This window comes from Astatotilapia calliptera, chromosome 16 (assembly GCF_900246225.1).
Source record: "Astatotilapia calliptera chromosome 16, fAstCal1.2, whole genome shotgun sequence".
Lineage (NCBI taxonomy): Eukaryota > Metazoa > Chordata > Actinopteri > Cichliformes > Cichlidae > Astatotilapia > Astatotilapia calliptera.
In genome coordinates, this window is record NC_039317.1 from 33,169,987 (window position 1) to 33,187,776 (window position 17,790).

General features: G+C 44.4%; 1 protein-coding gene across 3 annotated transcripts in view; it reads right to left on the reverse strand.

The window, feature by feature from the left end:
• LOC113008322 (neuropilin-2-like) overlaps positions 1-17,790 on the reverse strand; it is a 92,937-nt gene that overhangs the window by 41,572 nt on the left and 33,575 nt on the right. For all 3 annotated transcript variants that reach the window (XM_026145670.1, XM_026145668.1, XM_026145669.1), the window contains exons 5-8: positions 17,294-17,449; positions 17,034-17,203; positions 13,527-13,682; positions 3,958-4,102 (exon numbers count right to left, since the gene is read on the reverse strand). In XM_026145670.1, coding sequence (XP_026001455.1) covers positions 3,958-4,102; positions 13,527-13,682; positions 17,034-17,203; positions 17,294-17,449 — 627 coding nt within the window. The remainder of the gene's footprint in view (positions 1-3,957; positions 4,103-13,526; positions 13,683-17,033; positions 17,204-17,293; positions 17,450-17,790) is intronic.

The following is a 17,790-nucleotide window of genomic DNA, read 5'->3' on the forward strand; positions in this document are numbered from 1 at the left end:
AGTCACGGCAGTGAAGCTTAAGACCCTTAATGAACCGAACATCAACTCAAAATAGGCACAGATATGCAATGTGCATAAAATACTTCTAACCGTACTTGTAATAAAAGTTAACATAATGGAAGGATCCTCAAATGGACATCTTCAATAAACAACTGTAATGCAGTATCTGTAAGAAATATTATTAAATGGAATGATGCTGTAAAGAATGTTATTAATGCAGTTATAATGATGCAGATTATATGGCAGCAATAAAAGAATTTCTGTATCTCCACATCCCTCTTTTGACATTCCAAAAGGACACCACACCTCGTGTTGTATCACTCCTCGGCCCACTCTATGGCATCCAAGTTCCTCAGGTAGATTGAATCCACCCGTCCAAACACGGATGCCACCCAGGACTCCACTGGGTTTCCGATACCTGAGTGCTCATGCATCGTTTTAGACAAATTTTCCGGCCCTCCAGAGCTCGGGTTACTGAGCCATCTGGAGCAGTATTGTTGGGGATAAAGGTACAGCACATGTCGACCACCTTCCTCGTTAAAAAGGCTTTCTTCTAATTTCCCTGAGGATCTTCAGGAACGGTTCTCCAGGCTTCCTGAAGGACATTTAAAGCTCTTTTTGGATGTTTCTGTCTTTGTGTCCTCTGTCAGGATGATCCTACACTGCTTCAGTAATGCTGAGGTCCGAGTCCTGGGGAGACCCATCCATGACTGAAGCTCCACTGTGTGTTTTTTCAGCTAGGATATGCCTTCACTGCACTGGCACTCACTGTTGGACCGCTCTCCTGACCTCCTGCGTACATACTGACAACGACTTGAACTGGAAATGTCCAATTTGCATTCAACGCTCCATCAGACCTGTAGCCACAGTCAGTCCAGTCCAGGACACACCACTTCTTCTTCAGTCCGCCACTTTGGTCCAGTTTTCTTAAATTTTTAAGGACACACTGCACACCAGGCTGAGATATGCCAAGTTTCCAGCTAATCGCACTTTGGGAATCACCTTGTTGGTGCAAAAATCCAATTTCATGTCTGTCAAACTTTGTTATTTTTTATTGAGCCAACTAAAGACATTTCTTTAGTTGAATTTTGGGACAGGCTGCTAGTAACAAAGTAACAAAGACAGAAAATACAAAGACACATTTGCACAGGACTGTATCTGGTAAGTAATTTGGACATAACGGGCCATAATCTGATATTTTCATGATTCTTCAAACGATGCTGGACTGTCCAAACTGTTCTCCGTCTGCAGGCTCCTGCTACACCAAAGCATCTGTCTTTTAACAATCCTTCATAAATGAACGTCGCTTTCAGGTCTGGAATATTTTGGCGACACTGTTTGATCTAATCTGGGAGCAAAATGTTGTGTTTGTGACACAAACAACAACTTGTGTGTTACGCGGCGCGGTGCCTTTGAGCTGCTTTCCATCAGCCCATTTCATTATTTTGCCTTCCTGCTGCTGCAAAGTTGATGCATAATTTTAACCTGCCTACCAAAGGGGGATTCTTCATGGGGAATTGAGCCAGAGAACTCTCAAATGAAAGCACTTAATGAAAGCATGTTGGAGATCAAAGGGATACTGTTTATTACACTGACAAATGGTTTTTAGTCCGACAAGCATCAAAATATGGTACTGCCATGAATAATGACGAAACACAAAAGGAACCAAAAAAACCAAAGTGACCAGTTCTGATCTGGGACGAAGACAAGAGCGATGGAGGAAAGGAAGACAAAGGTGAGGAGGAGGAGTTAGAGGACAAAGGGACGATAAAGAGATAGACAAAAGGTCAAACGGGGAGATGGACTGAAAAGGCAGCAAGTGAATAGGAAAGGGTGAGAAAGAGGGAGCGAGGGAGATGCAAGTGGGAAAGAGAGAGAGCCGGCTGACAGTGAAGGTTGACGGTGATTGATGGTGACATTCTTCAGGTCTTCACGGAGATGAATGTTTAATGCCGTGACGTTTGTGCCTCAGAATGGTAAATAATGAATCAACAATAAACAACAACAGCTCCAGCCAGGCTGGATGGCTCCTTCGAGCTCTACAGCAGACATGAAAACCGATTAGCTAGAAGGAAACGCTGTTCCCGTGTCATTTATTTTGTGTTTCTTATTTCCTGCATCAGTGTATTTTAGCAGCTCCTTTAACGTAGGAGTGCAGCATATCACCTCTACAGATAGCATAGCAGAAATAGTTTCAGCTCTCAAATGCACGCACATGCACGCACATGCACACAGCAGTCGGACAGTAAAGGTCTCTCAGAAGCCCACTTCCTCTCACGTATGCTCTGATGTTTCGCCCACACACAGGTGAACACAAACTCCCACTGTGCCGTTTCTGCTAACGGGGTCTCACAAGTACGGCGCCGAGGCGCTACTTAGCTGATGCATACGCACAGCTGGACGCACACGTGTGTAGTTTCTACAAATACACACGCTACACAAGCCCTGCTGGGAAAAATAGTAAAAGGTGCTAAAAATAAATGATTGATAAGTGCTGCGGTGCTAAAATAAAATGAGATTAAGGGAGAAGCGATGGAGGGAGGAAGAGCAGGGACGGGAAGATTTAAAGAAGGGATGCTGGAAGAAGGAATGGTGGCTGTCAGCAAAGGTAAAAGAAGGACAGAGGAAGAAAAACATACTGACGAGAGGGAGACGGAGGAAAAAGTAGAGCAGAAGACATAAAAGTGTGATTTAAGTTAATGACATGTCAGTGACTGACTGCTTTATGTCTGCCTTTATAGGCTTGTGTAGGGCATTATCACATTCCCCCTGGCAGTGTGTTTGACTGTGTGTTTGCCTGCATGTCTGTGTGCTCAGAAAAGATACTGCATGGCCATTAGCAGGTATGTTTGGGCTTTTTCAGCAGGTTATGGACATTTTCCCTGAAACTGCAGCAGAACAGTTTCTGCTTCTCGCCACGAGCCTCGGAAATATCAAACTCTGACATCCCTCGTTACAAAAACCAGCCTTGAAAGTGTCAAGACTTTGCATATAAACTCAATGTTTTTCTCATGATGGATGACAGGAATCGCAAGGTGGCAGGGATGAGCAAAAGGCAGGGCGATGCCCCAAAAAACGGGGGTTATATATGCTCTCACTCCTGAAAGCAGTGAAAAAGGCAGAGTGATATATAATGCAATTTCAGGTGTTAAAATAGAGTAAAAAAATAAAAACACAGGCAAGATACCTGATATATTCCACATCCCTGTCTATCTATCACACACACACACTCAGTATCATATTGTTTCGGTGTGATTGTGATTTGTGTGGGTGCTGAAATAGCCCTCCTGGATAAGAGCATATCTGTCCCTCTCAATGGCCGCTACGATGGCAGCAGAGAGAGGCCCTAACCTAATAATGATACAGTGGAGCGGGACACACATGCACACAGATATGCTCAAATGGATTGAAACTCTCTGTCTTTTACCATATACGCACAGACGCACACACAAACACAGACAGTCTAATTAAGTTTTATCTATTTATAGTATTGAGCTGATTATGCTGGTTGAAATCGTGTTTGTTTGCCAGGGCTGCAGATGAAAGCTGAGAGCCTGTTACTCTCTGATGTTATCACCCACACATCACACTCTAGTATTATTCTATTAGGGCTGAGTGTGTGTGTGTGTGTGTGTGTGTGTGTGGGGGGGAGACAGAGAAGGGGTGTATGTATATGAAAGGGCAAGAGTGCACACGAGGGTGGGTGTGTTGCACACATGTGAAAAGGAGAAAAAGACAAGAAGGCGGCATGAACAGAATTATGAATAGGAGTTAATGGATGGACAAATTACAAACCTGTTTATTATTAGATTATACAAATAAAGAAAAACCTTCCACATATTCCTGCACTTGACAAACTGACTTCTGTGTTTTCGCTGGAATCCCAGGAGGAGGTTGACCCCTGTCCCGAGAAAGTCTGAGAAACTCCGCAGGAAAAAAAAGCACCATCTGTCTTACCCGTGATCTGACAGCCGTAGAGCTCGAACCGCAGCGCAATGCCGTTCTTCCACGTCTGAGGTTTAATCCGCACGAAGCGGGCCAGGACCGGCTGTGGGATTCGATTGAGGACCACCTCCGTGGCGTCAGCGTTGGCATGGAAAACCTGCAGACAGAAAGGAACATTTAGAAGTGCGACGTTTGGAGTCCGTCTGCAGAACTGGAGCTCAGTAAGGATAATGGGAGACAGCCCAATATTGCTGAGTCACACTTCTATGAGCTGCATACAGCGATGTGCAAAAGTCATCTCTCTTTTATTTCCTTCCAATGAGCCAGACTTTGTCTTTTTTTTTAAATGCTCTTGAGCCAAAGTTCTCCGGCTTCCTGAAGGACATTGGCTGCTTTTCACTCATTTTCAGTCTCGTCCTTTTGCCTGATCCAATTTCAGAGAAATGCTTTTTTGCTTGTTTTTTAAGCTGCTTAATCCTGACCTATGAATCATTGACACATGAAAAAGTCGTCTATTTCAGGGAATGAACAAGAAGAGGCAATGTAGCAAAGAACTAGTTTTAAGTCGTATCTTTCGGCACGCTACGAGAGCCATCTCTCGAGCGCGGTGGAGGCTCTTTTGTGATTTGCTGCTGCATTTTAGCCACCGGTGTTGGAGATCTTGATAAAACTGATTTTGATCCAACATGCAAAACCATGTAAAGAGTGTCTGAATGCCAACAGCTTCCTTTTTTAGCACAACAATGATCCCAATACTCTGGCAGTGCTGTGAAAACAAACACAGTGGAACATGATCAGTCATGGACTGGTCTCTGCAGAGCTCGGACATCAACATCATTGAAGCAGTGTTGAATCAGAGAAAGGTACAAAAGGCAGAAACAACCAAAGAAGAGCTCTGAATGACCTCCGAGAAGCCTGGAGAACGACTCCTGAAGACTATTTAGAATTGCACAAACTCAGTTGTTGCTGTATTTCCATGTATGTTTGCAAAATATACAGAAAATGAGGGCGGCTTAATATTCGTGCACAGTACTGCATACACATGATAATAATAATAAAGGTTATCTTATCTTATCTTATCTTAAATCCCAGCTATTCTGTACAGCAGGATTAACCTTCAAATGTTTTAAACTGTTAATTTAATTTTACACATTGGCCAAATAAACTGAAATTATTGTCCTTTTATCAGCTCACAGATATTTGAGTTGAGTTTTTTCTCTTCTTTGGTTAATTTCTGTTAAATAAATAATGACACAATCTAATATTGTTGATATTAATCCGATGCTGTATGCACTTGACCTGCTGAGGACCACGTGATCATTTGTGTCCTGATATGTAAACTCTTAGAAGTGAAAGTGTGAGACCATGGAAGACCAACAGAGGGGCCTCTGGATGTCTGGAGTTTTGATCTCCTCCATACCCGCTTCACACCCCGGAGGACGGGGCTGTGGCCCCCCCACACTCCCTAGCAGATCGTTACATGGAGAAACCTTTGGAATACAAGCGCGCTGATCCACACAGGTATGCACACGGGTGTTCACTGCTCGTAGACCCAAATTACACCCTTCTTGGCTGCTACTTCGAAGCACATCTGTCCTGCGTGCTGCACAACAACATTGAATATTTAGTATTTACTGCTGTTTACACTTAGCTAGATTAATGTGATGGTGTTGTGTTTAGTATGTTGCTTTGTTTTTTTTCTGCTTGTTTTCTATTCTTCTCTCAACAGGTGATCCAGGAGATTTTTTTTCTCCCCCCCTTTCTCACTGTCCCTCTCCCCTTCTGTTTTTCCTTTCCTTCCTCTTTCTTTCTCCCTTTCCTATCCCTCACTCATGTCTGTCCCGTCTGTAACATCTGAAAATAAATAAATAATAAATAATAAAAACAAAGATCGACCAAATGGACCAATACGGCAATGCCACGATGATCCATTTGGCAAAGTAAATCCATTGGGTATCCTTGTTGGTCTTCAGACAACAATTCTGATGGCTAAAGAACCAAATGGGACAGGCGGAAAAAAAAAAAAAGAAGTGAAAGTGTGAGCACTTTCTTTTCCCCTGACTGTAAGTGGTAGAAAGATGACACATATGATACAACCATCTAGTTTCTTTAAACCGTGGCATGATGAAAAACAATAATCTTTTGCTTTGTAGTTAAGTTTACGCCTCTGTCCACAGCTGTGATTCAAGACAACACTTAATGAAACTTAATGTGAGGTGAAAAGGCAGCAGATTAATGTTTCTCCTCTACGTGATTACATAAAGCCACAAAATTAATAAAGTGACTGTTCACCGAGGAGGGAAGGGGTGCAAAGGTTCACTCACACACTCACACACACTCTGAGGGCATGCAGTGTGCAATAAATCACGGGCGTAAGTATGTGGGAGAGCATCCTCTTCTCACGTCCTCTCGACTCAACCACACACACACACATGCAGGAAAACAGCATGAAGAAAAACACATCGTAACCCCCCGATGCACAAACACACACACGGCATGCGCTAACACACTGCGTGCAGACACCACTGTCCCCCCACATGCATGTAATGTGTCTCTGCTCTCACATGGTGCCCTCTGAGCTCTGAGCACACAAGTTCAGATAAAAGGAAACTGAATGCAAGCTAGAAGGACCCTTTTTGTCTTTGACATCAAGGCTTTATATCTCTGTCTATCTGACAGTCTCTCTCGCCAACAGCCATCTCCGCTGGTCTCCCAGCAGGACAGAACAACTGGGGTTCTGCTCTCTCATTTCCTTTTCTCCCTTCGTTTCTGTCTTTTTCTCCGATGTCTCTATCTCGTCTCTCGCTGATGATAAACGGCTGTAAATTCAAGGAAGATAATCCATGCTGTTGTTTCATTACAGGAGCAAATAAGCCTCTTTTTCCTTAACACTCTTTCTATTATGTTACATTAATGCTGAAAACATCATAGCGTGTTTATTACACAGAGCGGTGAGCCTTGTTCAACAGAGCCAAAGGCATTGCAATTACTTGCTTGGCTACGCATTTATAGATGTTTGCCTTGTTTTAGGTGTGTGTGTGTGCGTGTGAGCGTCTGTGTGTGTGTGTGTGTGTGTGTGTGTGAAAGATAAAAATCACTTTTTTCTTCCTGTCTACAATCCATTGAACAGCAGGACTCGTCAGGGGTGACAAAATATGGATGAAAGGAGTTTGTGACTTGGAACAGAACAGAAGCAGGCCACCAGGCCAGCTGGGAATTGAACCCGTGACCCAGTGGGTGTACAGCACAAAGTCGGCCTCTGTGAACTCACGCCCTTACAAAAGCATTCATACTAGAAACTGTGACCTGTTAAATGATGGAAAAATGCCTACAGGCCCCAAAGACTTAATGGGATTGTGGTAGCAGACTGTAATTACAAGTGTGTGTGTGTGTGTGTGTGTCAGGGTGTGTGTGTCACTGTGTAAAAGTGTAATTATGAAGTCTCACTCTGAGGAGTTGGGGGCTGGCGGGTGCTTTCTGATTTCCCAGGGTGCCCACTGAAACATTTTCAGTGGGCACATATACAATCACACACACTTTTACGTGTGTGTGGATACTTCTGCACACGTGTATGTTTGCGTGAAAGTCTAATCTGCAGCTTTTTTTGCAGCTTAACGTTTGCACAAACAGTGTTTGGCTCCGCGGAGCTGTGAGCAAGAACTTTGACACGAACTTGGTTCTGTTACTGTTTCAGTTACCAGCTTCGTTCAGGGTCATCACTTGCAGGGTCACGGGGCAGCTGGAGGCTATCCTGGCTGATATTGGGAAAAATATGGGATACAGCTGCCCGTCCTTCACAGGGTTAAGACACAAACCATGCACACTGCAGAATCAGTTCAGAATCATGCGGGAGATGATTCAGGAGAAAGCCAGAACACCTGGATTTAACCTGCTCGGACACAGGGAGACCTTAGAGGCCAGCCATTCTAGCTGTCAGGCGCCTCTCCTGGTAAGAAATAGCCCCATAAATATTTATAACCTGACCGGCTTGTTAAAAATTTAATATGTTTTTCTACACGTAGGCCATATTTTATGCTGCCACGTTTGTTAAAAGTCAAAGTATGTGAACTTTTGATTGTGTGGACGGGTGTCTGCCCGCACATCAGTCTCATAATAAAGTGAATTTAAGAGCAGGGACACTTCAGAATGAAACATCTCAAAGATGACACACACACGTGAGTTTGCGCACACATGCAAACAAAAATATCGCATTCCCGTAACGGCTCCCAGGTCGTGGCTCCGCAGCGAGACTCCACAGAGAGGTGTAAGGGGATACGCAGCGTCCCTGAGGTCTTAAACCAAACTAAATACACTGTTAACAGTCTCAGTCTAAAAGGCTTCAATAACAATCAGCTAATGGACTACACCTGCAGCCCAGCTCAGGTTATTAAGCCTGTGTTTGTGTGTGTGAGAGAGTCTGTCTGCATTTGTAAATGGGCTGATGTTTCCACCAAGGTAAGAAGACAAGGGAAGCTGATACTGGCAAAGAGTAGGGTGAACAGATGCTCCTCCCCCCTTTGTCTGTCTCCAACACACACACACACACACACACACACACACATACACACACACACACACACACACACACACACACACACACACACACACACACACACACACACAAAAGCAAACAGAAATACTCTTAACAAAATAACATAAAGAGAAACTTCAAATAGTACTTTTATTTCTCAGTGAAGCTCAAAGGTGGCCGACATGAAGTGAATACCATTTTTCCTTCATTTACACACACCTGCTCCGCTGAATAACAATAGAGTTCTGGGTAGCAGATTCTGGTTTGCAGGCAAAAGGCAGCGAATCAGATCTAGCGAGTAACTACAGGAAAGGCGACTGACAAACGAGTGCGCTCACCTCACGGGAAAGTAAAGAACACGCAAGGCCACAGTCAGTCAGCCAGAGAGGGCCGGCACAGACGCGCTGAATTATTCAAATGTCTGTGCCGAGTGTGCGTCGTGTGCATGTGCATGCGTTGAGTTATAAAATAATAAAACACCCCCCATCTCCTCTCGTTCCATCAAAGAAGGCCAAACACAGGCACATGCTGGCGCACACGGAGACTTCGGGGAGGTAACCTGTCTTTGACAGCTGAATCTGAGCGCGTGTGTGTGTGTGTCTGTGTGTGTCTGTGTGTGTGTGGCAGAACAATGCACAAATCTCACAGACCAAACGACACACGGCACCTTCGTAATATCCCCTGTTGTCCCTTTTCTCGCTTTTTCTCCGAGCTTTTCTTTCTTCATTTGTCACAAACTCTTTTCTCCTGCTCTGCGCTGACCCGGCCCTCCCTTCTGCTTTTCCCTCACCTCCCTCTACTCTGTCGCTTTATTTTCCTTCTCTCTCCTGACATCTTTCCAGGCTGTGTTGCTGAGACCTCTGAACTATCCAGAGGGATTTGTGGTCAACACCCCTGTCTGCTATTCTCATTATTCCCCCTCTCCTGCTTCATCCATCTATCCCTGTTTCTTTTGCTCCATGATTCCCCTATGAACACTTCTTTCCCCCCGCCTGCCTCTTTCCTTCACTCACTTGTTCCCCTATGAACCTGCATTGCTCCCACCTCTCTTCCTCCTCCTGCTCGGTCTCTCCTCTCTCTATCAGCCTAACCTTTTGCTTTTTTCCATTACTTTTTTCCTGATTTTTTTTTCAACTTTTCTACACTTTCCTCCCATCACGATCCCTCTCTCTCCTGCTCATTCCACCCACGTCTCCATCCTCCATCCCTCTCTCTCCATCCATCCTCCCTCCCACAGATTAAAGTGGGAATAGGAGGTTTTGGTCTTGGCCGAGGTCCAGTTCTGTAATGGCCACAGACAGGTCTGCCTGCAGCAATTCTGTGGGGCTACGTAATGACACTTGTCCCACGTCAAGCTCAAATCTAGCTATATAGAGAAGTTCTCAAGCTCCTAAAGATAAAAACTGCAACTGAGACGACATAATTTCTCACGCCGAGGCCTCGTGCTGCAGAAAACTGCTGCCTTACTTGTCGTGCGCACAACGCGCCACACAGAAAGTTACAGGTACAAATCTCTTTGTGGCTAATGCAAATTCAACGACCTCTCGATTAAACCTTGGCAAATCGCTGCTTCACAATAAGAATAACAAATACATTTTCCCATCTGTCTGTCATTCCCCTTTTCCTCTGGTAGTGTCTGTAAGTACAAATAGGAACAAATTAAGTCTGGATATTACTCCATGCTTGCGCCTGAAAAGTTTCTCCAAGTTAACATGTATTCCATATGCCCCATCTGGTTCACGACAGGCCTTTAATGACATTATCAAATACATTACAGATCACACAAATCATCACGATGCTGTGTGACAGCAGCACCGCCCTTGCAGGCAGGCTCCCAGATGTTTAAAGCCACAGTGTGTGCGCATACCTGTGTGTGTATGTGTGCACAAGAAGTGTCTGATTAGTTAATATGCAAAAAGATAGAGGATGTAAATGCATCTAGTCACATGTCTGCGTGTGCTGTTTGGCGTGTTTGTGCTCCACTATATATGTTTAATTATTTCATGCATGGTGGTTTTGCAAGAACAAACTATCCATGTGGCTTCCATTATTTTTTTGTCCTGCTTTAATGCCTCTTGCCCATAAAACACTAACTCAATAATTCTTCCAAATTAACGCACACAAACCGAAGCATCGCTGCTGCCAAGCACAAAAGGCATTTGTTTAAGCGGCGCAAACGTGCCGGCGTATTTCCTGATGACTTTCTCAGAGACAGGAGGAGGAGGGAGAGCGAATGATGGAGAGCTGTGAGAGCGGAGAGAGTGTAAGGAGAGGCCGAAGGAAGATGTGAAGTGAGTGAACGAGGAGACGTGGAGGGAGCAATTGATGGATGAAGAGCTTCTGAGAGAACTAGTGAAGAGGCAAGTGAATGAAAATGTCAAGAAGGGGAGATGGATGGATAGGTGTACAGTCGGGGCACTTCTGTTTATTTCCTGGATGGCTAAAACAGCTACGACTTCTCAAAATTAATAACTTAGCCGTGTTGATTTAAGGCTTCCGCGAGACAAAAGGAAAACTGTGATCTATCGCATAAACTGATCCAGGATCTGCTTTCAATTATGAAATACAATTTCCTTGAATTATCCTGTTAATGCAGACGCAGCGTTTTACAAACTGCAGAATAAAACACACTGCCAAAAAGGTCTTGGCCACTGCTGTGGAGTGATTTATATCTTTCTAGCTTAAAACACAGACACACACAAACTCACGACAACAACCCCTGAAAGACGATAGAGAAAGTCAGCAGGGCAAGGCCAGTGCTGAGTGGCCGTCTGAGGCGTGTCAACCGAGAAAGGACAAGATGTTGACATCATCGTTTCATCGTCAGATAAATGACCATCATCCACTCGGCCGTTTTGTTCTGATCTAACATAATGCTGCCACAACACATTCACAATATTTGTACGTATCTGCATAATATCCTTATTATGGCACTGAGACAGTGGTGTGTAGATGTGGATTAAAAGGGGTGCTGGACAACACTGAGCCGAAGCCTCAGATTACGGCACAGACTGGCACACCAGGGAGCCAAACAGCTAGAAAGACCCTGCCTGTGTGTGTGTGTGTGTGTGTGTGTGTGTGTGTGTGTGTGTGTGTGTGTGTGTGTGAGTTTCTCTGTGTGCTGCTGATTTATGGCAATCCCCTCCTCGTCACATACACACACACACACACACACACACACACACGTGCAACTCAATGTCTCCCTTGGTATTCAGCTCCAAACAGCTTTCCAGGGTTGTGGCTGAAACAAGCAGGATTATGCGCGGTGACACCAGCAACTAGCCTCGACACATTAATCTGTTTTGCATATTGGATGTTTTTATTGTCTCGTTGCCCGATGTCACTGTGAAACTGGGCTGTAGCTGCTGCGTGTCTGCATGGACAGTATCATGGCTCATTATTCGGTGGATTTACTTTAGCGCCACTAAAAATGAAGATCTGCAGTTGAGTTATACCTTTGTAGTTGAGAATGATGCATGCATAAAACATGCAAAAGCATTAGAAATGCGCTCCAATCCAAACTTGAAATAATGAAGCATTATATTAAAAATTAGAATAGCTAAAAAGTGCACAGTTGTGCGGCGTCCCTGTGTCTCCCAGCTCTTTGCACTAGCATGCTTGCTTCTGCAGTCCCAGGGAGACATTCACTGCTGAAAATGACACTATTTTCCAGCTTTGGTAGGAGAAAGAGTGAACTGCATTTTTGGTAAGCCATGTTGCAGGTCCTCAAAAAACCCATGCATATGTTCACCAATGATTGCAGAACACTATTAACCCTCTCGCTCCCACAGCTTCAGCCTCACCCTTCCCAGGAATATCACAAACCTGTCATCTCTTGATTTATCCAAGTTCCTAGATAAACTGCTGTGTGCTGTGAGCATTTAGGCCAGTGCCTGTAACTTATGATGGAGATATTAATCTAAAATATGATCGGTTACACTTACACATGCCTGGGAAAAATAAAATATATATATAAAGAAGTTTTCTAAAAGCTATAAACTTTTATTTTTGCCTAGATTTTTGTGGACAGTTAATGAGACCATCGACTTTGACATCATGTTTGAGCTCCTATTATTGTAGTCCAAATTTCCACAGGAAATGTAAAAGATTATTCCTTCCATTTACTGTAAAACAGATGCCGTTTATTACCACATAACACAAATGACCAAAGATATTAGCTTTTTTCCTTAAAAATAAAAGTTAACTAAGCTTAATATGTTGTAAATATAACTGAAGAAATTCCCTCATTTCCTCAATCATCCATCATCCCCATCTTTTATTGTGTGCTGTTTTATCCCACCATCACTTCTGTGGGAGTTAACATTTGCTGTAAGTCTTGTGGGATCTCCACTAAGGAATTCCACATGGTTAGACTGGAGCTCCTGTTTCCCTCTCATAGCAAAGCGCATGCATATGTGACTGCGTGCATGCATTAGCATTCATGAAGAAATAAAGGTTTACAGCACAAAGTCAGACGTGGCGTTAGACCGCAGGACAAACATGTGTGACCACGGGCAGGGGGAGAACGCCTCTGATGGAAAAACCAGCCAAAACCACTGGAATGTTCTTTTACTTTAATTGCAGTCTCAACCATTAAGACTCTTAATGCCGTCTGCTTTATTTCTACCTGGCTGGCCAGACTGCAGCGTGCACACTGATGACACATCATGCCTTAACACCTCAGAGAAAAACAGCTTGGAACCCGGCCCCAATCAGGTCAACGTTAGGCAGAGCTCAGACCAGAAACTAAAAGAAACCAGATGGGATGGGAAAGCAGAATGTGCAGTGTAAATGCAGTTGCATACAATGATGTCAGATATCACCGAGAGCCTGGAGACTCGTGCTGGTTCTGGCTCAGTCATAAAGCCTTAAATGAGGCCAACTGAATAGCAGTGGAAAGGCTGTAATTGCAGACACCAGTTAAATTTTGGGCTTGAGGTCAACTCTTGCTGCATATAATCCATCTCATATTTCCGTCCACCTCTCCCATCAAGATGCCAGCGGAGCCCGACGCCGGTTAGCAGCTCCCGCCTCGTGTGTTTGAACCTACCTTATGGTTTTTGCCGTGTCTGTAGATCATCCAGTCTTCTCCGTTCGTGCTGACCTCTAGCTTGAAGGAGGTAACAAAGTAATTCTTCTGCGTTTCCTTTGAAATGGCGCCCTGTGTGGCAATGCCGGTAAGCACCTTCAGAGTATGGAGGTCCACCTGTTTGGGGAGAGAAAGGTTTTAAACTTTTACTTAATAAGAAAATGATGACAAAGTAAAAGAAAACACAGAAATCCTCAGACTCAAATGTACTGAAGATGTAAGATTTCATTCTAAAGCTATCGTTGATCAAAGAAATGTCTGAAGACCTTTTAAGTGCAACAGCAGTTGAAGACACACAAAAATAATCCCACAAATATACACCTGGAGTTATCTGCATCCATCTCCCCCGTTCGGCACTCTCTCCTCCCCTCCTCATCTACTCCTCTCGGTTTCTTTCCACTCTGCGGCTCTCTCCTGGCAGATCGATAGTAATGACCCGGGGCTCATTTTAATTTCCTCCCATACAATAGCTATAATCACCTCCCCGTCCTGATTGTGGATGCTACGCTACGTGGCTGGCATGCTGCTCGCTGCGTTGCATTATACATGGGGAGCACTGTGTAGGATGCGAAGCTTCAAACTCCGGGATTTCAAGGTCCCTGAAGTAGACTCGAATTTATTTGCTCCATAGTGCCCAAAACAAGTAAACACAGCAGAGCGATGAAGGTATTTAAATAACAATGGAAAATAACAAGACGTTGTTATAAATTCTCTCAATATGGAAGGAGTCTAACGAAACAATAAGTGATGGTGTTTGGGAAGACACTGAACACTGCTAATGAACGGCTGCATATTTATAACAAACACTGCTGGTCTGAAAATACCTGAAGTAAAATGTATTAATATAAATCACTGAAGCTTTAGTGGAGTTACCTGCCAGGATCAGAGCACACCTGTGATTCTTTAACCCGAGTATTTCATATTTTTAAAGACACACACACAGAGGAGCAGATGAGAAAAGTTCGAGTGTAGATTACAACATTTGCTCTCCTCGACTGGAGCTGCAGAAACCTGCAGATTAATCAGAACTTGTTGTGTGTGTTTACTGTGCGAGTGTGTGCTGTATGTCCCACTGAGGTATCGTACAAAACACCAGGGGAGGTAAAATGCTGCGTTTGTTATCTGTCAGAGAGACAGGTGTTCCAGATTACTTCCACCAAACACACACACAGGCGTGCACCGGCAGGGCCAGACAGAGATCCACCAAGACAACTAATCGATAACACGAAATCGAGGAGAGGAACAGATGAGAGGAGAAGGCGGGGTGAGTATGGGAGGAAGAGGGAGAAAAGAGAATGAAATCCAGGGGGGTTGAGGGCTAAGTGAGACTTCCCAAAGAAGGAAGGAAGGTCCCTCATCAATCACAGAGCTGTTAGAATAACAGAGCCACCAGCACTCGCATCATCAATCTGCACCACACCTCAGTGAGCCAGGCCAGAATAGAATAGAATAGAATAGAATAGAATAGAGGAGCTATCCTAAATTTATTAAAGCACGCCTGATCTGAAAACTCAGCCCTGCACTCACAAGCACTAAGCTGTAAGACTCCACAGGGTGCAAGATACAAGAAGGAGAGGCACGTTGGCATTTATGACAGCTGCTCATCAAGGCAGACACACACACACACACGCATGCATGCATGCATGCAGAGGCATTGCTCTGTGCTAGGTGTTAATGCAGAGGAACAGCTGAGAGCCTCTGTGGAACACGATGCCCCGACCACAGAGACACAAACCCAACGCAAACCGGGAGAGATCACATCGTCTGTCTGAGCGTCCGAGGAAAAACAGGAAAAACATGGAAATGAAATAATGTGTTTTATACAAGTTGTTTTCTGTCAGCTACTTTTGAGAGTGGCCCTGAGGGTGTGAGGTTTCAGCTGTGAGAGGCGTTGTGCACTTCCTCTTGGCCACAATCTCTTCCTGTGTTTTTATGAGGTCTGAAGTGCTGCTTCTAATCCACGTCTGTGACTACTGTGTTTGTGACACTGGTCCAGCTAACATAAAGGAGACGTTTGTCTGTCATAGACAATATGTGCTTAATAATGTTTAATCTCTGCAGCCCGCCACTAAAGATACATAAATTTTTTCCTCTAAAAACATTTAATGCATAAATATCTGAGTTACTGACACTGCTAACAAACAAATGGATGCTAGGCTCTCATAGCAAGCCATGCTCGTATTGCACTCTGACTGTGTAGTAAATTTAGGAAACCTGGGAATAAACTGAGCCTTGCAGCTGGCAGCCTGGCAAGTCAGAAAACTGTAGGAGAAGTTAAGGTCAGCAGTTTGCAATCTGGCGTGCAGCATCTTGCAAAAAAGGTTCCAAGATAAAGATAAAATAAATAAGGAAAGTGTGAATGTCATACGTCTGAAACAGGAAGTTGTATCCCTTAAAGGACTAAAATTAACACAGAAGGTATGCAGCGGTTAGTCAATCCATGCTTGAGCTGATCCTAACTAGTTAACAAATGCAACCTGTAAAGAACGTTCAATAGGCAATGCTTTAGGGGTCGTAGGTCAAACAGGTTTAAGTGATAATCAATCTCGAAAGTCACTCGTCTGCTGAAACAGCCATATCAGGGTCGAGGCTCACTGTTCGGCCTGCTCTTTGATCGATAGAAGTCCTGAAAGCTTCCTTATGGGGGGATAAGGAAGCTTTCAGGACTTCTATGAGGATATGTATGTGGAAACATGTGTAAATGAGTCCAGTAAATGGCTTTAAAAACAGAGTCGTTTTAAACATACTGGTGAGTTATAAATGCTTTCTCCTTTTAAAGAACTGGAAGAAACCCCAGTAAAAATCCCATGTTTACTACTTAGTTACATTAAAGGTTAAAGCCTCTTCTACAAAACACACCTGTAGCAAAACCAATCCCCCCTAAAGGTATTTGTCCCTTTGCAAAGCGCAACGCTAAATCTGCGTGCTGGCTTTGTGAGGCTATCCCTACGTGACAACCAAAAAGGTAATCTGTTGTTTACAAGAGGTGTCTGGCTGAAAAGCAGCCCTCTGACCCGCCTGAGTCTTCCCCGTCTTAGGGGGTGAGTCGGCCTCGCCTTCCCTTCCCATCTCACCCAGACAGCCTCATAACTCAAGCTCAGGGATGGCACAAAGTTGGCACAGAGCTGGAACACAGGAAACAATGCCTTACCCGGGCATCGAGCTGCTAAACCTTGATAGCGCCACACCTCCCACTCGCTCTCTCTCTCTCACTTGCTCTCCCACATACGCTGACAAATATATCTGCGGTAGAGTTATTATGTGTGATATGTCAACACGAGGAAAAATATGGTGTTAAGATGGGAGCGCAGTCTGTTTTTAGTTTAGGCAGAGTAAACTTCTGCATTTAAGGATTAGGGTCTGGAAATAAAACAATGAAACGTCCGTGAAATAATCTTTCCAGAGGTCGAGGTGTTCGAGGAGCGGCGTTTTGAACCGTGAGAGGTTTCTGGATGGACACACTCATACCTGTATGTACTCCTTGTTGCTGTCGTCCGAGGGCGTCCACGCGTTATCGTTGTAATTGAGTCGGGCCTGTCGCGGCAGCCAGCGTTCGTCGGCGAAGGTCGACGACGCCGCGATCTGGTCGTCGGTGATCTTTCCTGACTCCATGCCGAACGCGTTACTGCAGTGGAAGGCTGTAAGAGGAGGGGGGAGCAGATCTTGACAAATATCCGTGTTTCGTTTGCGTTATTTTGAGAGAAAACACGCTACAAACTCCGGCTTACTCTCGCTGACTTCCTTGTGCGTCATGTTATAGCGAGCCGAGAAGCCATCTTTAGCCACGGCCATGTCCGTGTGGAAGGACAGAGAGAGGATCCCAGTGGATGACTGGATCTCGGGAGGCACCCTGGTCCCACAGTATCGACCGATCAGAGGGCCCACTGTCAATCAAACAGCAGTTAGTCATCATTTATTTGTTTGTGTGTTACTGAACCTCGCACTCGTCCAGCGGTCGAGATTATAATCTTATGTTTTTCATCTTTTAACCTCACGCTTGTTTATTTGTATCCTTCATGACTTGCACTGATTTTCCTGCATCTGCTCATCACTCCACCCCCTCATGTCCTCACCTCCCTCCTTTCATCCATCTGGACACGGTTTGAGAAAGTGCACTAATATATACAAATACACACATACTGTACATCTGTGTGTGTGTGTGTGTGTGTGTGTGTGTGTGTGTGTGTGTGTGTGTGTGTGTGTGTGTGTGTGTGTGTGTGCAGAT